This window comes from Zingiber officinale, chromosome 3A (genome assembly GCF_018446385.1).
Source record: "Zingiber officinale cultivar Zhangliang chromosome 3A, Zo_v1.1, whole genome shotgun sequence".
NCBI classification, from domain to species: Eukaryota; Viridiplantae; Streptophyta; class Magnoliopsida; order Zingiberales; family Zingiberaceae; genus Zingiber; species Zingiber officinale.
Genome location: NC_055990.1, coordinates 129,532,171 through 129,554,494, shown reverse-complemented (window position 1 = coordinate 129,554,494; position 22,324 = coordinate 129,532,171). Strand labels below are relative to the sequence as shown.

At 33.7% G+C, this 22,324-nt stretch overlaps 1 protein-coding gene across 2 annotated transcripts in view; it reads left to right on the top strand.

The window, feature by feature from the left end:
* Positions 1–22,324, top strand: part of LOC122052431 (vacuolar protein sorting-associated protein 52 A-like) — a 57,397-nt gene that overhangs the window by 9,711 nt on the left and 25,362 nt on the right. For both annotated transcript variants that reach the window (XM_042613934.1, XM_042613933.1), the window contains 8 exons: positions 1,677–1,772; positions 5,460–5,561; positions 10,864–10,947; positions 11,714–11,794; positions 12,670–12,813; positions 14,941–15,032; positions 18,702–18,783; positions 20,341–20,523. In XM_042613934.1, the coding sequence (XP_042469868.1) occupies positions 1,677–1,772; positions 5,460–5,561; positions 10,864–10,947; positions 11,714–11,794; positions 12,670–12,813; positions 14,941–15,032; positions 18,702–18,783; positions 20,341–20,523 (864 nt within the window). The remainder of the gene's footprint in view (positions 1–1,676; positions 1,773–5,459; positions 5,562–10,863; positions 10,948–11,713; positions 11,795–12,669; positions 12,814–14,940; positions 15,033–18,701; positions 18,784–20,340; positions 20,524–22,324) is intronic.

Here is a 22,324-nt window from a genome sequence, read left to right as displayed (position 1 = left end):
TATCTCTAAAATTTAAGAAAGTTTTATAAAATCGTAGTTAGACTTGCTATGTTATATGAAGTTGAATGTTGAGTTATGACTCGAGTATATGAGCAAAAGATGAGAATTTTAGAGATGAGGATGTTAAAGTGGATGTGTGGACATACGAGAATGCACAAAATAAGAAATGAAAGAATTAGAGAGAAAATCGGAGTTGTATCTATTGAGGGAAAAGAGACACGCTTAAGATGGTACTGACATGTATTGGACGACAAATAAATGCTCCAGTTAGACAATGTGAAACTATGATAAACATACATATCAAACGAGGACGAGGAGATAGACAAAAAAAAGACTTAGTTAGCAACAATAAAATAAGATAAAATTTATTTAAGTATATAAGATGATATACTAGAAGATAGAGCTCAATGGCATAAAAGGATCCATATAGCTGACCTCACCTAGTGAGATAAGGCTCGGTTATTGTTGTTATTGTTGTTAGAGTAAATGTCATATCTATGTTTGATTGTGCCTGACATTTAGTTTAGTTAAAGTAGCATTTGAAATATTGAATCTAACATAAATCTGAATCCACTAAGGGCACATTTACTTTCTGAATATATAGTAATTAGGAGGTGTATGCAAAAAGCTGACATGCCTGTCATGATCCCCAAAAACCAATTTGAATCACGTTTCAGCTATGACATGTTTAAGTTCAAGTTTGGGCTTGCATAAACCTAAAAACCCAATTTGAACCACTTCAAGGAAATGAGATTTATCAAAAAGGGTTTCATGAAAAATAATGTACAATGATTTATGAATCTTTGGCTGATGCTACCAAACTTTTTTGAAACCATGATATCACTTTATGAGTTTGAGATAGCAGCTGTTAGAGAAATGGTGGCCATTAAATGAGAAGGCTCATAAAACATATTGTAACATGGTTTTGAACAAAGCTGCTGCCAGTTAAACCCTTAGGGCAACCCTCTCCTCTGATAGGGTGCTGGTTCAAATGCACCTGTCTAGGTTAAATCTAACACGAGTTTAAGATAGGTAGAGGCAAACAGAGATTTGAGTCAATATAATAATCTACCCATAAGCTATAATATAATATTTGCAGAACCGTAAGTTCATTCAGTTGTATAAAAACCAGAAAAACCTGATAAAATCTTGAAAAACCCAGTAAAACCTGGAAAATGAAAAACCTAAAATCTGCTCTGCAAATAAAAAGATCGAGATTTTTTTAAAAAAATTATCCTATCTTTTTATTTTCATCCAATTTTTTCTTTATGATCTGGTTCTGAGTTCTGTCCCTGATCAAAGTGGTTTGGTTTTTTTTTTTAAACTCTGTCCCAGAATGACCTGTGCCCACCCTTAATCGTGATGATTAAGAATTTGGACAAATAATGCACTTTCCTCAAAGCAAATTGGAATATTCTTGCAAAAATATATTGAGTGGTCGATTGTACAGCAATCTGAATATTAGTCTATTGTCTGGCTGTATAGCATTTGTTTGTATTAGGGTCAATTACCTAGATTATAGTATCATCTGTGAGTTGTTCCTTTTCTGAATTAAATTTATTTATGCTTGTTTGTGAGCTTTCCTTTCCCTTTAGCTAAATATTTATAATTCTACTTTTTTTTTTCCTTTAGCTACATAAAATTATATTTACTGTTCATAATTGACTGTTCTACAGGAAGTCGCCAATATACTTTCTAAGGGCACAAAGCTACGAGAATACACAAAAGGTGTTGAGAACAATGTACGCCAAGTTGAATTGGACTCGATTCAGGTTGGTGTATTTGCTTGCAGAGCTTTATAAGCCTTGTGATTTTTAAAGTGAATTTTATGGAGTAAGGAATATTTGAAAAAAAATGATGATCTGGTTATATTATATTATATTATATTATATTATATTATATTGGTGAAAGATGAAGGGGAGCCTTGGCGCAACGGTAAAGTTGTTGCCATGTGACCAAAAGGTCACGGGTTCGAATCTTGGAAACAGTCTCTTGTAAAAAGCTGGGTAAGGCTGTGTACAATGGATCCTTCCCCGGGACCCAACATGGTGGGAGCTTCGTGCATCGGGCTATCTTTTTTGGTGAAAGATCATAACATGGATTTTATTAAAAATTATTAATGTTCATATACGTAAAGAAACTATATTTTTGGCTTGCTATATATAAGGGATGATTTTTTTTTATTTTGTAAATGGAAGTTTGACATATTTTCTCTAATAGGCAGAGATACAGTTAAGAAAATATTATCTTAGGCTATTGCATTGAGAGTGACAACATAAGGAGGTTTCGTTTCCATCTTGTGTAAAAATCTTTTCCTCTTTGACATTTATAGGACTCTGTAGGAATGCAGATTGAGCTTGAATTCGAGGAAATTACTGTTTTGTAAATTTATCTTATTTATTAGTTGCAATATATATAGACATGGTTGCATATAAATTTGTCCAAGATGAATGACATTGTTAAGAAAATATTATCTTAGGCTAAAGCATTGAGAGTGACAACATTGAAAGTGCATATTTTCTCTAATAGGCTGAGATATACTTAAGAAAATATTATCTTAGGCTTAGTATTGAGAGTGGCAACATAAGAAGGCAGTTTCTTTCCCATCTTGTGTAAAATCTCTTTGGCTTTAATATTTTAGGACTGTATAGGGGATAAAGATTGAGCTTGAATTTGAGAAAATTACTTTGTAAACTTGTCTTATTTTTTTAGTTGCAATATATATACCATGGTTTAAAGTGCCGTGCCGAAACGATCGAAACGGGCGAAACGTCTCGTTCCGCTCGGCAATTGGCATCGGCATGACCCTGGCACTAGATCCACGACAGGTGCGACATGTTGCACGTCACAGCAGAGGGGTCGCTCTGCAACAATAGCGGAGAGGTCGCATAACCCTTTCGCTGTCGCCATGGAGACATCGTGCGACCCTGCGGTCACTGCAGAGGGGTCACACGACCAACGTGGTCGCGCCAAAGGAGTCATGCAATCCTCGCGGCCATGGCGCAACCCTGCGACAACGCCGAAGTTGTGTTGGCTTGCGAGTGGTGTCAGATTTCAGATTTTTTAAAATTAAATTTAGGTTAATTTTTTTTAATCAACTCCTAGTTATGGTGGAGATAATCTAAAGAGACTTTATTAAACCCTAATAAAATTATCTAATTACTTTTATATTTTATTTATTTTAATTTAAAAATTATAATAAAATTTTTATTTATGTATTTATCTATTTCATATCTTTTCCTTTTTTAAAAGATTATTTTTTATCTTGTTTATTTTTTAAATATTTATGTTAAATATTTTAGTTTTTAATTAATATATTTTATATTTAAAAAATACCGAAACTATATCGGTACGGCACGATACAGTACCAGTACCGAAACCGTACCAGTACCGAAACCGTATCGTTCCGGTCCCAAGACCGAAACCTCGGCACGGGTGGAAATTTTAAACCTTGATATATACACATGGTTGAATATAAATTTGTCCAAGCTGAATATATATTTAAAGGTATTGAGCTAATATGGTCATTAGTGCAGAGGGTTTAGTCCTATATTGGTATCTTAGATATAAAGTTTCTATTTTCTTATGTAGCTTATTTATTAGTTTCAATACATACAGACATGGTCATTGATTGAAATCTTGTACCTTGTTCATTGTGTTTCTGCACTGCAGTTTTTTTTTTCAACAGTGTTTTGCTCCTTTTTTTCAGTACATCTTGTTCTATCCAGTAAAGAGGTCAACAGAGAAATGTCATATTGTCAGTTTGCTGTTTCTAGCAAAGCATGAATCTGTGTTCTCAATCTTGCTAGTTAATACATGGACATATAAAAAATCCTGTTCTTAGTTTGCTATTTCTAGTAAAGGGTCAAGATAAGTATCGTCTTTCCTCGAAGACCCTAGAGTTCTTTCCTTTTCTGTTAGTTAATTACATGTCAGCTAGCCTTTCCTTTTGTCACTTTAGGAAAAACCCACTTAGAGAGATTTATTCTTTTAATCTCTCTTCATCCTTGTTTCACTTAATCCTCTCTATTTTTATTCACTTTGTTATATAATGCTCTGTATGAGGACAAACATTTTTTTGGATGTGCGTTGATCTAGGATTGAAGGGAACATCAACTGCATGCTCTACCAATTATTTCCAAAGCTTTGTGTTTCATTTTCGCGCCCATGTTTTAGTTTATATTGTCTAGTTTATATTTTTGCTTATGAGAGCTTTTTCTAGTTTATGTAACAAGTTGGATATTGATAGTATCTATGGTCTAGCCCGAGAGTAGTATCAAAGTAAATAAGTAATTATGTTAATAGAATTATTGGTGTATGGATTTGATAAGCAGGACTTTGTTGGACTAACTAATTCGTTTGTGACATTGTGCTGCAATTTTAAAGCACTTTGTTCATCCCCATTTTTTGCCACTAATTGTTTCTCATGACTGCTACCTGCTGCCATCCTTGATTACCTAATCTTCCATTTGTTGGCCTTTCTCATTAATGTGCTCTGGTATAATACTTGTTCAACTACCTGCTTTTGAGGTTGAATTCTTTCTTTTCTGCTGTCTTTGGACCATCTCCCTTTTGTAAATGTTTTTATTCAATGTGGCTAAAAGGAAGTTTTCAGTGGATTTGGTGGCTAATTTTCTTGCAATACAACTTGACCTCAGGTATTTCAGCCCCTTTTGAGCTCAAATCTACTGGATTGTAAATGTAGTTTTTTTTTGTTTGCTTTAATAATCTTCTTTCTTCTAATGGAAAATTAAGCTAGAAATGAATTTGAATTCATGCAAATGTCACCAACACTTTGAATGTATGTCACTGAAAATTGTGCCTTTCCCACAATATCACAATATAGACATGGGATAGGCATGCATTTACCACATTATATCATAATATAGCCTACATCTATTGCACTTTCCTTGCACTGGAAGGAAGTGCATAGTCCATTCGTGTCATCCTTCTCTGTGGAATGAGGAGGTGCTGGAATTGCTGGTAGCATTGAACTGGAGGACGTAACTGAACTGGAGAAGAGATCTTCTCTCTCTCTCGGGAGAATTTTTGAGCATTGAGCTTGCTTATCTCATGTCAATTTGGTTGGTTGCAATCTTTCTGAGTTCCCGGTGTTTATCTGGATTGATAAAATTTGCTTGAGCCCCTAAATGTTTTAGAACCATGCTATTATCTGCACTCTTTTTCCTAATAATTTAAAGCTCCTAATTCTGCATAGAAGCTGTTGATTTACTAGTTGTCGCATTCTGACTTTGCTACCTTGTGCCTTACTGCATACAATCTGGTTACATAGCCCTTGTATTTGTGCATGTATATTTTGTGCTGTCCACTGTGTTAGCATATATGCCTTCATTAACAGTCATTATCTGCATCAGGACCATTAATTATGCCATTTAGTTGCTAATTTTTTTTTCTGATTGCAATTCTTGAGTTGTCTGTTATCTTTTGTGTTGTTTCAGGATTATATTGCTGAGAGTGATAACTTAGTTTTACTACATGATCAAATTCGTGATTGTGACATCATCTTATCTCAAATGGAAACAATTCTTAGTGGCTTTCAGGTACGAATGTTTTCCTAGTTGAGCTGTAGGATTATTGGAAGACCTTGTGGGGTTAATAAATATCTTGTACAGACCTCTTTCTGGAGATAGGTTGATTTTTGTTAATTTTTTCTGTGTGTTATCTTTCTGTGGTGATAAGCACTTTGAAATATACATGACATTCTGATTTCCACAATTAATATCAGATTAATGATGCTTTTCTGGTTATAAAATTTTTTGTTATCTGTAGTAGACCGTTAGCTGATTGACTTGTACCAACCCCTTTTGTCATGAAAAATTATTAAATTAGGAAGACTTAACTGATTACTTATTATTAGTCATTACAATTTCCTGTTAAAACTGTGGTTCTTGGGATTGACTCTCAAAAAGTACAAACAAGCAAGGAATTGGTGTTTCAAGGAAGTGCTGAAGAAGATACCACAGATGTGAGGTGATGACGTGACAATCCTTTGCCATTCCTTATCTCACGATGGAAAGGAATGTGATGTCTTTCTTGATACGAGTGAGATGGCAGTGAGAATTTATGCTTTACTTTTAGGTCATATTACATGTAAATTGAAAGAAAGGAATTAAAGAGAAAGGGAATAGTGGATTCATGGAAGGATGGGAGAGAAAGGAAACATAGCAAAAATTTGATTATTTCCAAGTGTTAGAGGGTCCTTCACTACCTGCTTTACCCCAAGCAATCAAGGGATTTATGATGTAGGAGAGTTCGAACAATTTTATCATTTCTGTTGGGGGTATTTTTGTGGTTAGAGTTTGAGTCTATTTAAACATCTATTTAGTTGTTTTTGAGATAGTTTTTGGATGAATAATATTTTCGGCCTTGCCGTTTATTTTTCTTTTCCCTATTTCTTGTATTCTTCTGAATCAACATGTTTTAGAAGATTGTTTTTGACGTTCGTGTTTGAACCAACATATAGCTTGTAGGATAATTGCTATTGTACCTGACGTTAGTTGGTGTCAAAGCCTTTAGATCCCATGGATGGTCATCGTGATCGTAACATTCAAGACGAGATACTTGAAGATCTATAGAGACTAGTGGATTAATAGATGTCTAGTAGTGCAAGATCTTAAAGGTTTTAAGTTCCCTTATCTTAACTTTGCTTTCACTTTTGAAAACTCCTATCGCAATTGCGAAAGCCGTGGTCGAGAGGAACAATATGGAGATATCGGGTTTCCAATTGATCTTCTCAAGTTTTTGCTACATTATGGATTGAGGAATTCATTAATTGGCTTAACGAAGTAGAGAGGATTTTTGATTATAAGGAAGCACCCAATCATGTGAAAGTAAAGTTGGCTGCCGTCAAACTCAAGGGCCGAGCATAGGCGCGGTGGTAGCAGTTGCAACGATTACGTAATGGATAGGGCAAGGCCAAGATCACCGATTGGGAGAAGATGAAGAAGAAGATGAAGAGCCACTTACTTCCCTTTGGCTACACTCAGACTTTGTTTCAACGATGTCGCGTTGAGGTGGGGTGTGAGATTGGTTGATGATTTTACGGAGGACACTGAAGGTAGTGGTGAGGAAGACGATGAATCCATTGATGAAAATATGTCAGGGGATGAGGGAGAAGAAATTGATGACGATGATGAAGATAATAATGACTTAGAGGAGGATGAAGTTCATTAAATCTCTCATCCCGACACAGATCATGACGAGCATGAGATTGATGATAACAATTTGATGAAGATGTCTTGGAAGAAGAGGATGATGACAATGAAGAATCCAGATTTGAAAGTGATGAGTTTGTTGAGTCCGTTGTTAATACTTTTATGCATGATATGCAATGTACAGATTATAATAAATGAACTGCTTTACAACATAGTGATAATCCAAATTTCAAGGTGACACCTTTTCTGTTCGTGCCCAATGGGAAATTTGTAGCAGCTATAAGCTTTTCACCAACATAGGATCTATATTATAGGGAAGAATGCACTCGCGATTTCTTGTTTGGCGTCAGGGAGAGCAAACAACTTTCTGTAAGGCTCACAGCTTGGTGCCATACACTAGAAAATTATTTTATTCAGGAATTCAAAAAATACAAGTAACAACTTGCATTAAGGAATCTTTGTGCTTCTACTAAGGAGTCCCTTCCAACCACACGTGTGCTTCAACATAATGATTGTGCGCTTTGTGTTTACATTGAGAGCCCACAAGTAGTAGAATTCTTGACACATCCTGAATTCACTCTCACTATTGATGTGAAGAAGGCTAATATTATTTGGACTAGCATGCAAGTAGATTTAGAAGTGAAGAAGGCTTTTGAATTTTTCAATAGTCAAACATGTTAGATTATATCTAGCACTCATCTGTCCACAATAAACAATTGCTGAGTTGATGCTAGATGATCTTCCTCATAGGCTACCACATGATAATACTCTAAACTTAAGGATGAGTTTTTTCAACACGGGACGATGCAGGAGGATCCAAACAATTTTGTCTATTTTTGTCTTTCACAGGGTTAGGGTTTGAGTCTATTTAAATTGATTTAGTTGTTTTTGAGTTAGTTTTGGGTTGAATAATATTTTCGGCAGTGTCGTTTATTTCCTGTTTCTTGTTTCCTTGTTTCCTGGTATTCTTTTGGATCAACAGATTGTAGAAGATTGTTTCTAACGTTCATGTTCGAACCAACGGAATTAATGCAGTTTGCAGGATAATCACTATTCTCCCTTGTGTCAATTTCTTCTTGGATTCCCTTGAAATTGGATTCCTTCCTATAGAAACCACCAAAATCACCCCAAGTAAATGGAACCTTAGTTTTTTACTTCAAAGATTCAAAACAAGTTGGAGGAAGGGGAAAAAATTTAGCTAAATTTGCTCGGTATCTCTCTTCTACCTAAATATATTATTCATAACATTCATGTTACATTTTAGTCCCTATAATATAGTGTATTTACAAATAGGTCTTAGTATTTTATTTTGTCCCTAACACTTCCCCTTAAGCTGGCTCAAAGATATAATGAAAATCTAGTTTTGTTATAAATATACTTGGTTCAAGGATCTCTGAATGAGGATATAGTAAATCTGCTAACTTATCAAACAAATTATGTGACAACTTCATTGAATTGTTCTCTCTCTTTGAGGCACTTCCAATTAATCTTTGTATTTTTTTTATTTTGTTTCTAGTATAGAACACTAGATTTGAGGTCATATGCATGGTAGTTTGGTTCTCATAATACAATTTTATTGAATCTTTAGGAACTTATCTCCGAAAATACCGAAAGAACATAACTTGATGTGGATCTCCTATTTGTGGTAGATTTGCCTAGTCAATACTAGTGTACCCATAACCTAAAGGTGACCTTAATTTTAAATTTTTGTTATATGAGATCTTTCCGTATAGCATTCTTCAGCTGTAGTAAAATTGTCAAGGTTGCTTTCAATTGATCATAGCATGAGACCTTAAGGAACATATCATTTTATTGGAAATAATATTTGGTCATGGAATGGTGAGGTATTTCAGTTTTTCAATGACTCTAGTACTTTCATGGATTAGTCAATAAATCCTCTTGTCCTGAAAACAATTTGACATTAGGATCTATTAGTTTAGCTCACAACATGCTAATTTCCTCAAGCATATCAGACACATATTTCCACTAGGAGATGTAAATGTTCTGTCCTGAGTGAGCCACCTCTGTAACAAGAAAATATCTCATGTCTGAAAGTGTTGATGGAGATAGACTTTCATTCTTGTAAAATCATCATCAATTATAATAATATCATTCACATAGACAACAAGGAGAATAAACTTAGATGGGGAAGTAAAATGACAAGTTAAACGTAAGCATTGCCCACAATCTAGTAAAACACATAGCATTAAACTGATTGAAATTAGTATGTGCTTCATTAAACTACAGATTGATGCTGATTTAGTTAGTACACCTTACGTTTCATTGAGCAATCACCTTATTGATGCACTTACAAAGGGTCTATCTATAGCTAAGTTTGTAATATTGATTCACCAACTTGAGGGGGTGTGTTGAATTTTTGGAATATTTCGTGAAATATCTTCTAGAATATTATTTAGGATGTCCCCGTTAGTGATTCATGTACATAAGAATCTTGCTTATTACTCTCCCTTTAGTCTCCTATTGCTCTCTATTTCTTTATTCTTATATCATCTCTTTATGCATTTATGATTTTATTTTGTGGGGAATGGACCAAGGTTTAAATTTTTGAGCTATACTAAAGTTTCGATTTATGTCCAGATATGATTTCTATACCATATCATACCATCTTGATACGATATCGATACTTTTTAAATACAAATATATTAATTAAAAAAATATTTTTATTAATATTTGATTGTTATCGATGATTATTATTGAGTTATATTTGAAATATTGAATGTTGAATTGGAGTATTGATATTATCTCATAAAATATTTGATGTTTATTGAGTAAAAGTCAATTAGGGTTATTAGTTGAAGTCCACCAAGTAGACATGACGGGATCAAGTAGGTTTAAATTTAATTTAATTTGGTTAGTTTAAAATTAAACCATATATATATATATATAGTAAAATATTTTATAAGGTTAGCAATTATATTATATTTATTTTCTTAACAATATGTTCCTAACAATATATTAGAAATTTTTAATACCTTGCGGATAGATGGAGGTGGAAAAAAATTAACGGATAAAGAGAAAAAAAATTAAGAGAGAAAGGAACAAAGAAACTAAATTTAAATTAAGGGGAGGAATTTAAATTAATCATAAAAAAGAAAAAAAAAATAAAAAAGGACGCCGTGACTTCACGGCTTCCTCTGAGACCTGATGGAGGGTGCCACAATGTTTCGTTTGCCTTCGCAATTGCACGGACGCTGATCCGTAGGTGGAACAAAAAATTCTGCCCGTGACAGGACACATTATTTTATATCATGGAATGGACAATATATAACACAGATTAATTCTTGTTTGGTAAATGATTGAGAGTTTCTTCTACACATCCCATATGTAATATCTCAGAAGTGCCTGCTGATTCAAACATTATAGTAGTAGTCATGCAAAATGCTAGTTCTCTGTATGATAAAGTAAAATAGCATTTATTCAGGTACTTTTTGCATGTGAAACTTCTTTTGGAAGAAAAACAGCCTTCGGCAAAATTTCTATTCATGTGTATGGATATTGTGACGCTCAAGATTAGTTTGCTTCCTTTATTCATCCACTAATTCCAAGGAAAGGCTTTGGTTGATCTATTTAATATCTTAATTCTGTTACCGAGTTAAGAATTTGTTGGTCTTTTTTCAATTTTGTTCTTGATTTTGTATCTTTACTGATTTAGAACATTTTATGGTAGGCAGAAATTGGTTCAATAAGCTCAGAGATAAAAAGTCTTCAAGAGAAATCAATGGACATGGGTCTGAAGCTGAAGAATAGAAAGGTATGGACATTTTTTGTACTTGTGTTGAATTGGATTTTCATTTCAATATGTGATCAAACAATTTATTCTTTGATGGTTATCCTTTCTTAATTTAAGAAACATAATCTCTCATTTGCATTTTGACTCACAATTAGTCATAATATATTTTCTCTCTTTTTTTTGTCTACATCTTTACATAATGGCGAGGAAGTTTTAATTTGCAAATGGAGGATGTAAACAATACTTCCTATTTACAGGCCATCAGCTTTACATGCGATCATAAAAACTGACTATCAAGGATCTAATATCTGTTCATTTGCAAAAATATTATACATTCTTATACTTCAGCCCCTGGCCTAACATAACTGAATATGTGTGCTGCTTATAATCTAAAACCCACTTTTTCAAGACACTATCCTCAGAATCAGATCCTTGGCTGAAATTTAGTAAAATGTGAAACAGATATTCAGTTGTTAGTCCTCTCCAGACAGTTTCTCTTCTATAGAAGAACAAATATCCATTACTTTGTTATTAGCTTCCTGAGAGCATACTAAAATTTCAGCTTCTTAGGGTATTGCTTTACCAATTCAATTTGACAGCACATACAGAATGGTCCAGGCAAGATTTCTACTTTCGGTCTTTGGATCACCATGTCCTTCTATCCTCTTGAAAGCCATGTCTAGCAACCAACTTATCATGCTGTTCTACATTTCATTTAACTAATAGCTAAATAGTCTAGTAAACTTTTACTTTTTTATGTCTCTAAGATATGCTTCTACGGTTACAGGGAGCGGAATCTAAACTTTCTAAATTTGTAGAAGACATTATTGTTCCCCCAAGGATGATCGACACTTTGATTGATGGGGAGGTAAGAGGTGGTTAGACATTTTTTTAACCTTATTATTAACATACTCTGATATAACGAATTGATATGACATGAAAGCATATCTTGTCCTATGCCAATTGTTGTTGGATTTTTTGTACGATGATTATGCATTCATACCTAAATGGATCTTAATGAAGTCCTTCAACCAAATTTTTTTAAGTTACATATCTATCCTTCTATCTATGAAACAGTCATACAATGTTGGCTCAGTGGATAATCTATCTCACAAAGAAGCCTGACAGGGCAATAACAATGAATTTTTGACAAGATACTTCTTTGAGGTTCATTGAAATTTCTATGCTATGTTGCATCTTTGTTTTTTCCCCTCCAAGGCGGTGATATTATATCACCTTGTTGGTTAATCTGTCGTATAAAGAAGCTCAACAGTAAGGATTGTATGGCAAGTCAAACTTTTTGAGGTTTATTGAAGTTTTGTATAATGCATTAGAGTTCAATGACGGATAACCAACCATATGGCATACTACAAACAGTTGGATAAATATAGCTCTACAATTTGACAGTGATGATATCTGTAGTTTTTATGCGATAAACCAAGACATTTTGTTTTTGGAAAAGCAGACATTCAGTTTGAATTAGTAGTCACCATCCCTCCCAGAAATGCTATAATGTGACTGGTTGTTTTTTCAGTCCTATACACAAAATTAATATTTTATGCAACTGTGAATCAATATAATATCTATTTTATATGGTGTTCTAGAATCTATGGTTAGTAAAAGTCTATATGACTATATTTGGTATATTTCTAGGTTATCCACCTGATAGGCGATAGGTTCCTAAAACTTACTAGCTAAGAGTGGTCTAGGCATTTAACAACTATATATTACTAAATGGTGCAGGTTAATGAAGAATACCTCAGGACTCTAGAATTGCTGAGCAAAAAACTGAAATTCCTTGAAGTTGACTCTATGGTCAAAGGTTCCAAAGCTCTTAAAGACATTCAACCTGAGCTAGAAAGGCTAAGGCAAAAGGCTGTTGCCAAGGTTTGCACATCGATATTTCATTTTCATGTTTTATATTTCAAGTTGGTGTTCTAATTATCAAAGTGGCAGTCTGCAATATGTGTTTTATTGTTGAGTTTATCATATTAACAAGTTTTCTCCAGCATTTTCATGATGCTGCATTCCTGGTATGTTCGCTCCATTAGATTTCTGAAACTATCCAACACTTTTATTTGATTTCTAGCTATTGAATTGAATCACCTAAAACTATGCTCTATTGGTTTATTGATTCCATGTTTTTGTAAAGTGTATATTCTAAATTGCATATGAAGATTGCAATACCTGAATAATTTCATATGAGAGAGAGAGAGAGACAGTTGATACAAAACTTGATTCTACTCTCCTATCAGATGTAGGCCGAGTGTAAGAGGGACTTGTGGGCTATTTGTGTCAATTGAAGTGTTGGATGATTATGGAATCACATAAGAACATGCCATATTTACTTGGTAGATGAACATTAGGCTGGATTTTGAAATTTACAGCATTTTTATATGGGTATTATGAAGAGGTCTATATGGAGGAAATACATAATGAAATCCTTGGCCAATTGAATTGGAACAGATATTACTGCATTCATGGATCAGAAATGCTGAATGTTTTTTTTGTAAATATAGTATTTTGCTTGTAAATATACTAAACTAAAGGATGTAAATGTAAAAAGGACAATCAAGATATCTTTGTAAAGGTAGAGCGAAACTACTTTGAGGATATGCCTAATAATTTTCTCAATAGTACTTACTGTTGATTCCCTTTCATTTAGGATTTTAGGGTGTGTTTCCTATGGAGAAATGAAAACGGGAAGTAAAATGTCATAAACAATTTTCTAATTGAAATTTCCGTTTTCTTTGGAGGAAAATTGGAGGGAAGCAAAATGCTGAGAAAATCTTTTTCCATTTTCCTTTATATTGGTTTTGTTTGTCTTGGGTGGAAAGCTCACTTTTTTTGGTTTGAAATTTTGTGCGTGCCTAATACTATAACCCAACCCTTAAACCCTAAAGGCAAAATCCTAAATGGCATAACCGTAAGCTAAAAAAAATAAGAAAAAAAATAAAAAAAAAGTTGCTCATCTGAGTCGAGCAGCATGAGTGCGCAGCGTGGGTACACAACATAAAATGTTTGTGTGTTTATATATATATATACTCAAGGGTGATGATGTCAAATAGTAATTGCAGTGGAAATAAAAGCAAAAGACACGCTAATCCATGGCCTATAACACGCTCATTGCATCATACTTGAATATCCACTAGAGATTGCTCCTTCATGGAGCTGTCTTACAATTCCAACCTATGTTGTTTATAGTTTGCTTTACTCTTTTAAAGCTTATAAATGCAAAATTGAAGTGACATGGAGATTACTAAGAGCTTGAATTGAAGCCTTCCACTTTGATTGAAAGCCTTAGAGACTTTTAGCATTTGATCAAGTGTTCATAGCAGAGTTGGCATATCTTTGTGCAAAGTTTTTGACACAAATCTCCCTAATAACTTATTTAATAAGTTATCCAATAACCATATTTTGCCCGCTTCTTGTTGACTAGAAATACTCTCCAATCGACTGATTGGCTATAAATTGAAGTCATCTTCTATTGCCTCAAATTCCAAGTAATTTTAGTGTCTACAAATATGTGATTAACTTATCATAACCCATCAAATTTGTTGTCATTATTATCAACCATATTTGTGGCAAAATAATTCTCATAAATACTCCTGTGCAATAATCTCTTAGGTTGGCGAGCCTTTTCTGATTCTGATGCTGAATACAAAGTAAAGTTCTTGAAGGCTTCATCTTGGAGCTATGTTAATTGACTTGGAAATGATCCAACATTAGTTTGGATGTGGCTGACATTGTTGTGTCTAAAAGTTTTAACGTAATCAATAATGTTGGATGTCGACTCAAAGTATTAGAGTTTGGCATGGGAACAGAAAGGGGCAAATGAAGAGAAAAAACCAAGTATTAGAGGTTGAGAGTTTATTTGCAAAAGAGTTCAAATTTCTGGTTATGAAACTGGCAAACTGTTTCATTTAGGAATATCTTTCACAATATTCAAGTTAGTTTGCTACACATGTAAGTGTACTATCTAAATCATTGATATTTTTGAACTTCTTCTTGAAGGTGTTTGAGTTTATTACCCAGAAATTTTATGCATTAAGAAAACCGAAGACAAATATTCAGATTCTACAACAAAGTGTTCTTCTAAAGTATAAGTAAGTTGTTCTTAGTAAGTTTTTTTACCTATAAAACATATGGTTCTAAATCTATCTGTATGCAAATTATGTGGTATTTGTTAATTTTTTTTAGTTTGTTGGATATATTATTTATATGCCAAAATATCTTATCCCTGTTTCAGCACTTTTATGTTTGACTTTGATAAATTATTTTTATGGAAAAATGGTGCAAGGTTATTGGGCCCATGGTGTTTCTAAATTACCATTCCTTGGTTAGAACTGGTATAGCTACCAAGAAAATGCTTGCATTTACACCACGGGAATTCACACTATTTGAACTCTGTCCAAAGCATTTAATTTATGTGCTAACTTGTTAAAATGTGCCTCAAAGTCTTTAGATCTTTTAAAAATTTAAGTATATGCTACTCACATTGGATACTTATCAATGTAATTCATATGCTTTCATGAATGAATAAACATAGGTCTTCTACAGAAGAATTGATGCAGTGCAATATATGGATTTGATTTTTCTTTGGCTCTTCCATCGAGTGATTGAACCCAACACAACAATCATGCAATATCATATTGAGCATTTATGTTGTTGGATCCGGAAAAAAAATGATTTAATCATTGAAGGGAGCCTGGATACTCTTAACTCCTATAAGCTGGATTATAGATATTAATTTTCCTAGTTTGTTATATAATTATGAAAATTGAGAAGCTCCCAAAGAATTAGTATATTTATCTATAAGTTGGCCTTAATGCAGGGAATCACAGCCTTTGAAATAACTAAATCACAAATGAAATGAAATGAGCACTCATTCTATTTAGCAATGTAGGTGGTTTCCTTCTTATCTCAATGTATAACCATAGACTTGGAGATCCAACACCAAACTCATCTATCAAGGCATTCAACCATCATATCTCACAAGCAAAATTTGATTCATAGCACAAAAGTCAACCTAGACTCTAGAATGGAAACCTTTTACTCTTTCAAGCGACCAATTTCTGCGAACAGTATACTAATATTAGTTTTCCATCATTAACAAGGCCATCATAGTATTATTTTGCAACAGCATACAACTTCACATGTAAATTTCGTATCTTCTATGTAGAAGTCCTTTTCCAGACTTTTTAATGCATCAATGAGTTTCAATAAACCCACCCAATCATCTGAGACAACATATATTGAGTAATAAGTCCATTTTATATGGTATGTTGAGTTTAATAATGGTAAGATAAATGATTTGTCACAAGACAAGCTGATCACAACCATGAGGATCATTGAGAATTTATAGGCTTATCCATGGGTTATGATACTAGGCTGTGTCAGTCAGCATTGGTCAAATTTACCATTTCGCTAACCGACATTAAGATGGCTTCAACACAGTGGCATAAAGGAAATAGGAGGGTAGAAAAAGAGATCGAGGGAGAGAAAAGAGAATAAAGGAGAGGAGTGTTGTGGAAATGAAAGAGGGGAAAAAAGAGGAGCACCAGATAGCAGGTGGGCAATGACGATTATAGGCAGTAGGCAATGGAAGCGATCAGTTGCAGCGGGAAGTGACGGTGATCAATTGAAAGGCGCAATAAGCATTGACAGCTGTGGAGAGGAAGATGTAGAGAGGAATTGGGATTGGGAAGGAAAAAAGAAAAGCAAAGAAAAAGAAAGTGAAAGTAGGATAGGATAATTCCTTAACCTTTTAAAAATACGACTACCTAAGTGACTATGATTAAACTCAATTTATATATGTATAAACTTGATTCAGTTCTAAACTATTCAAAGAAATCCAATACGAGCTTGGTTTGAATCCATTTGTCTCTAATCGTTGTCTAGTTAAAATACTTCACCAAATCTTAAACGGAGTTTCACTTGAAAGGTCATTGAGCGGGCGATGAAAAAACTAGATTTGACAACATATTAATTAAATAAAAATTTATTCAACTAAATCTAAACAATAGTTTTTTTTCTTTTACTATTTTTAATTCATTTTAGCAGAGATATATAATAAGTAAAATGATGTTACTAAATAGATCAATTTTTTATATATATATATATATATAAATTCCTGGAAACATCCTTTTGCAAAAAATAGGGTAAAGCTGCGTACAATGGATCCTTCCCCGGGACCTCGCATAGCGGGAGCTTCGTGCACAGGACTGTCCTTTTTTTATTAAAAAAATTTAAATCTAAAATTTTCAAATTTGATTTAGTCAAGTAGAATTTTTTATTTTTTTAAAAAATTTATATTATAAAACTAAATAAATTTAATTTAAAAATTTAAAATCTAATTGAAGTTTAAAATATAATATTTTAAAATTTGAAAATCTTGTATTAATTTTGGCCCATTCTAATAATTATAATTATGTGAATGAAATAAATTCAAATTAGAATAAGACAATAGGGTTTTAAATTATGAATTTATTTTATCCTAGAGTTTTATCAAACAAAATACATGAAATAAAATGATATTTAATGCATATTTTTTTTTATTAAATGCTATTATATAAATTTCGAATATAATTACATAAAGCGATAAAAATATACATTTGTTTTAATAAAATTTTATCTTTAACAATGACAGTTTTTCGGTCTTTAAATTTAAAATTGATCCAATGTTACAAAATATGTCCCTGTTTGTAGAGTACTACAATCTCATTCTCTTTCCAGTGTTTTAACTGTAAAAGTTGAATAAATTATAAGCATAAATTAATATAAAACAAAACAAAAGAAGTATATAATTTACAAGTCCTTGTCCTAGTCCTAGTCTCACAATGTATTATCTATGCCGTCTTTGACACCTGGATCCACATTTGTTTCGGATACTCATACTCAAATTACAGTCCTAGTCTTAGTACTAGTAATATAGTGTTGGACAACCATTGTGATGCTTTTTGGTTTGATTTTAAGCAAGTCAATATGTTTTCTATTGGCACAGAATTAAATATTCACGTGCATCTTTTTGACCATTATGATTGCTACTGCAACAATGCGCTACATATATCTGTTAATGTTAATTTCCCTTCTTTTTCTTATACTCTTTTTTGTCCTAATCTTTATGCTGAGGCAAAGAATATGGATTGCCTATCTCTTTTTTCTCCTATCTTCATGTTTTTTGTCTGGTTTTTCTTTTCTTTTCTCTCTGTCATCTCCCACCTGCTTTCTACTCCTGCTCTTGTTCTGTGTCTTTCTTCTCCCTCCTCCAACTCTTCCTTTCGTTTTCTTCTCTGCTCTCCTTTCTCCCCTCACTCTCTTCTTCTCCTCTCCATGTTTCCTTCTCCATCTCTTCTCATCGCTGAATGGTACCATGTCATCCTAACAAACAATACATGTTGATAATTTGAAAGAACTGTTCTTACTGCTAACTGCATTTTTATGTGGATTGGTTTATAATCCTGAACATGATGATTCAACTTTCAATTTCTCATTTTGCTTTTGCTGTTGACAACCTAAATTTAAAGATTTGAAACTGATGACTGAGATACCAGAGTAACATTGTGAGGTTATTCTGGTGGTTCCTAAGTAAATTATTATGTTTCGATCTTGAAGCCCAGTGCTTGCTCAAAGTCTGATATCTCATAAATTTGTTCCTTGAATTTAAACCATGAATTCCTTCCATAGTTACTTCAATTTCTTTCATTTAAATTGTTTTTGGAACTTTAACTTTGTTGTGCTAGTTGTTTCTTTAATCATTTATGTTTAATCTGCAGGTATGTGATACATTTCCTTAAAGAACATGGTAAAGACATATACACCGAGGTTCGTGCAGTTTATGTTGATACAATGAACAAGGTAACTTCTGACCAATTCCTCATATAGTTTTATTAATAGTTGTTTATGTTCCAAGATCATATTTATTAGGTCAATCTATTTACTAAATTACTTGATGAATTTTAGAATAGTAGTATGTCTCATACCACATCAATATTAAAATTTTGGATTGCTACACAGGGTTGCACAAATATCACATGGGGTTGCTTTAGATCAAAACTGTCTCTATTCATCTCTGTGGATTTATGGAGAGAGAGAAAGGAAGGGAAATTTCATATAAAGATTTGTGTAAACGCTTACAATTTTTTATATATAGGGCTTATTACAACAGAGTTAAAAGTGTGAGGAAAGCTGATGAGAAAATTTTAAGGAGATTAGCCTTTTATAGTGTAGCTCAGGTATTTAATTTATATCAAATATTATAATTATTTAAAAGTTCTTTGGAAAAACAACTTTTGCAATGCAACCTATGACTTGTATTGAAAAAATGGCTTTGTGAATGTGGTGTTTGGAAAAAGGCTTTACTACATTTCATTCCTAAATTGCTTTGCATTCCCAAATACATACTAGAATATGAACCGAAGTGCACAATCGTAGAGGGTTTGTATATATGTGAATGAAAAGGTTACATGGTAGCTAGAAGATAGGGTTGATAAGTAGTTGGTATGAGGATAGTGGAGGCATCATGATAGGAGTTGAGAGATGAACCTTGGTTTAATACAAGGAGGTAAACTGGATGAATATGATGGGCAGGGGTAGGAAGGACAGGGCGGATCAAGATAGAAGGGTGGAAAGGGGGAAAAGTGGATGTGTAGAAGATGTCAAAGGTGACTTCTATATATGGTCTGAAGGATTATAATCAATATAAATTGGTTGAACCTTGAATATGATAATCTATTTAGTAGTTTTCTTATGAGGTAAATAAAATAATAAAATGAAATTTCCTATTTGAGTGCAATTAAGTGTGAAGAGAAACCAAAAAATATGGTAAAATAGGTCAACATAGTTTGATTATGGTCAAATACCATAAATGTTACGACAGGTGGACCTTTAGATAGTTTTGTGAGGTAAATAAAATAATTAATTGAAATATACTATTTGAGAGCAATAAAGTGTAAAAAGAAACTAAAAAATATGGTAAAATAGTCAGCATGGTTTGATTATGGTCAAATGAAGACCCATATATGTTGTAGGTGGTCAAACAGGCTAATTAGAGTGGAAGGTGTGATTGGTAAAGAGAAAACAAAGAAAACTCTAATTATAATTATTAATTACTGTGATTTACAAAACTTGAATATCACTTGTGATACAAGTTTTACATAAAGTTAAATGGCAGTAACTTCATATGGCCAAACCCAAATAATTCTGATTTTATATTTTTTGTTATATAGTAGGTGGTACCTTTCTAACCATATCTTAAACTGTTATTTGCAAAAGCTTCATCAATACTGTGAGGGTTTTATTCATTTATTCTTTATTTTTTATGATCTGATATTATTGTGTGGTATATACTCGTAGATGCTACCATTTGTAATAATGAATGTTTGCTCATGACAGCTTTCTTTTCTTTTCCCTTAGGTTTTAAGTGCACATTTTCGAGCATATATACAAGCATTGGAGAAACTGCAGTTGGACATTGCTACTGCAACAGACTTAATTGGAGTTGAAACTAGGAGTGCAGGTTTTCTCTTAAGAGGAAGAGAACCTCTAAAGTACCGTTCTGCTGTTTTTGCTTTAGGTGAAAGAATAAATATCTTAAAGGTACTTAGCAATAATGTGATATTTGTACATACTTGTACTTGAGAGTCTGAAACTTGTAGGAATATTTCCTCAAGGATATCGTTTATCATTTAATAACATATGTGCCTAATCTAAAATTACCTGTCCATAGTTGTAGTTCTTATAGTGATTCATTATTATGCTGTATCACTGCTCTATGCATTTCCAATGATCCAAATCTCTTTTACCCTATGGAAAGGATTAGGCCACCATCTACATTTAAATATAGATGGTGATATAGTAGGAGATAGAGTTCAATGATATAAAAGGATTCATACAGCCGACCCCACCTAGTGGGATAAGGCTTGGTTGTGGTTGTTGTTGTTGTACTTGTTTCTGCATGTATATAAGCCATGGATTCAAGTACGAGTCATACTGGTCGACATGGATGGAATTCACCATTCCAGCTGCCAATCAGCATGATGAGGCCGCTGTGACTCGCAGAGGCCGCCTCCGTGAGGTTGTAGATACACCTGTGACGACACGGTTAAGTTGCAGCGACTTCCGATCCCCTGGCACTTCTGCAGAAGTTGTTCAGCGGAGTGCACAACTTTTTGCCTAGCCAATCTCCAGTCAACCAGTTTTTAAGAAAGCCATATCTTATAAGTGAAGGTCCTCTCTTCCTCAGTTGGAGGGGTCCCAACAGTTCAAACAGATCAAAAAGAGGCTTCCCCTAGCCTGTTGGTTGGATTGTTTCGGGGCAGATTGTGAATTTGGATGATGGGTTTGATATAGCATCATTTTGTGAACCTGTAGGATCCTTGTTAGGGGCAATGGATTGACTATCGATGCTATTATGGCCTAGTTTGAGTCCGAAGAGTGACAAGAATTTGGTTAGGGTTTTTTAGACTATTTTATGTTATGCCACACAAACTATAGAGGCCTCATCAAGCTGGCTAAGAGAGAGACCAAGATGGATGTAGTTAAGGAATATAATTGTGATGTTGTCATGCTTCAAGAGACTAAGGTTGTTTTTAGTAACATTTTTCTTCATGGCATTCTCAATTGTTAAGGTTCCTTTTCTTCGGTGTTGTATTCTCTTGGACAGTTAGGAGGCTTGGCTTTGGGCTACTCTTCTAGGTGGTCCTTTTTCTTGATGCACATTTTGGTACTTCTCTACTTGACTGCCTCAAGATCAGTTGTCACGTTTTCCTTTATGTTCAAACTAGTTTACAAGCCTCATTCCAATGTGAGTAGGCATTGCCTTTTGAATAGTTACATTTTGTTGGAGGTCTTTGCATTGACTCTTATAGAACTTGGACACTCCAAAGGAGGACAAGACACAAAATTGGCTTCAGAGAGCCAAGCTCCAATGGGCTCAGGTGGGAGATGAAAATCCACATGGTTGCTTTTGGGAAGGCGGTAGAGGAGCTCCATATCTTCCTTTCATATATTGCTGACAAAATGGTTATTCCCTTGCTTTTTTTTTTCCTTCTCCTTTGTCCTCTAGTCTATTCAATGATTCTGGCAAAACTCTAGATTTCATAGTGACTCCCTTTCAGAGGAGATTCTTCAAGTGGACAAGAGCCTTAGGAAGCTTAAAACCTCAGTCATGTGAATTCAACATGGAGTTTGTTCTGGTTTCTTGGGATATTCTCAAGGGAGACATCTTGAAACTCTTTAATGATTTCTTTGAGGGTAGAACTATTCTAAGTTGCTTAAATTTCTTTTGTGTCACACTTATTCTCAAGTTTGGTGGAGCTTGTAATCCTACTGACTTCTGGCTGATTTCTTTAGAAAATCTCATGTAGTGTATTTCGTGGATATTGAGATTAGTAAATAG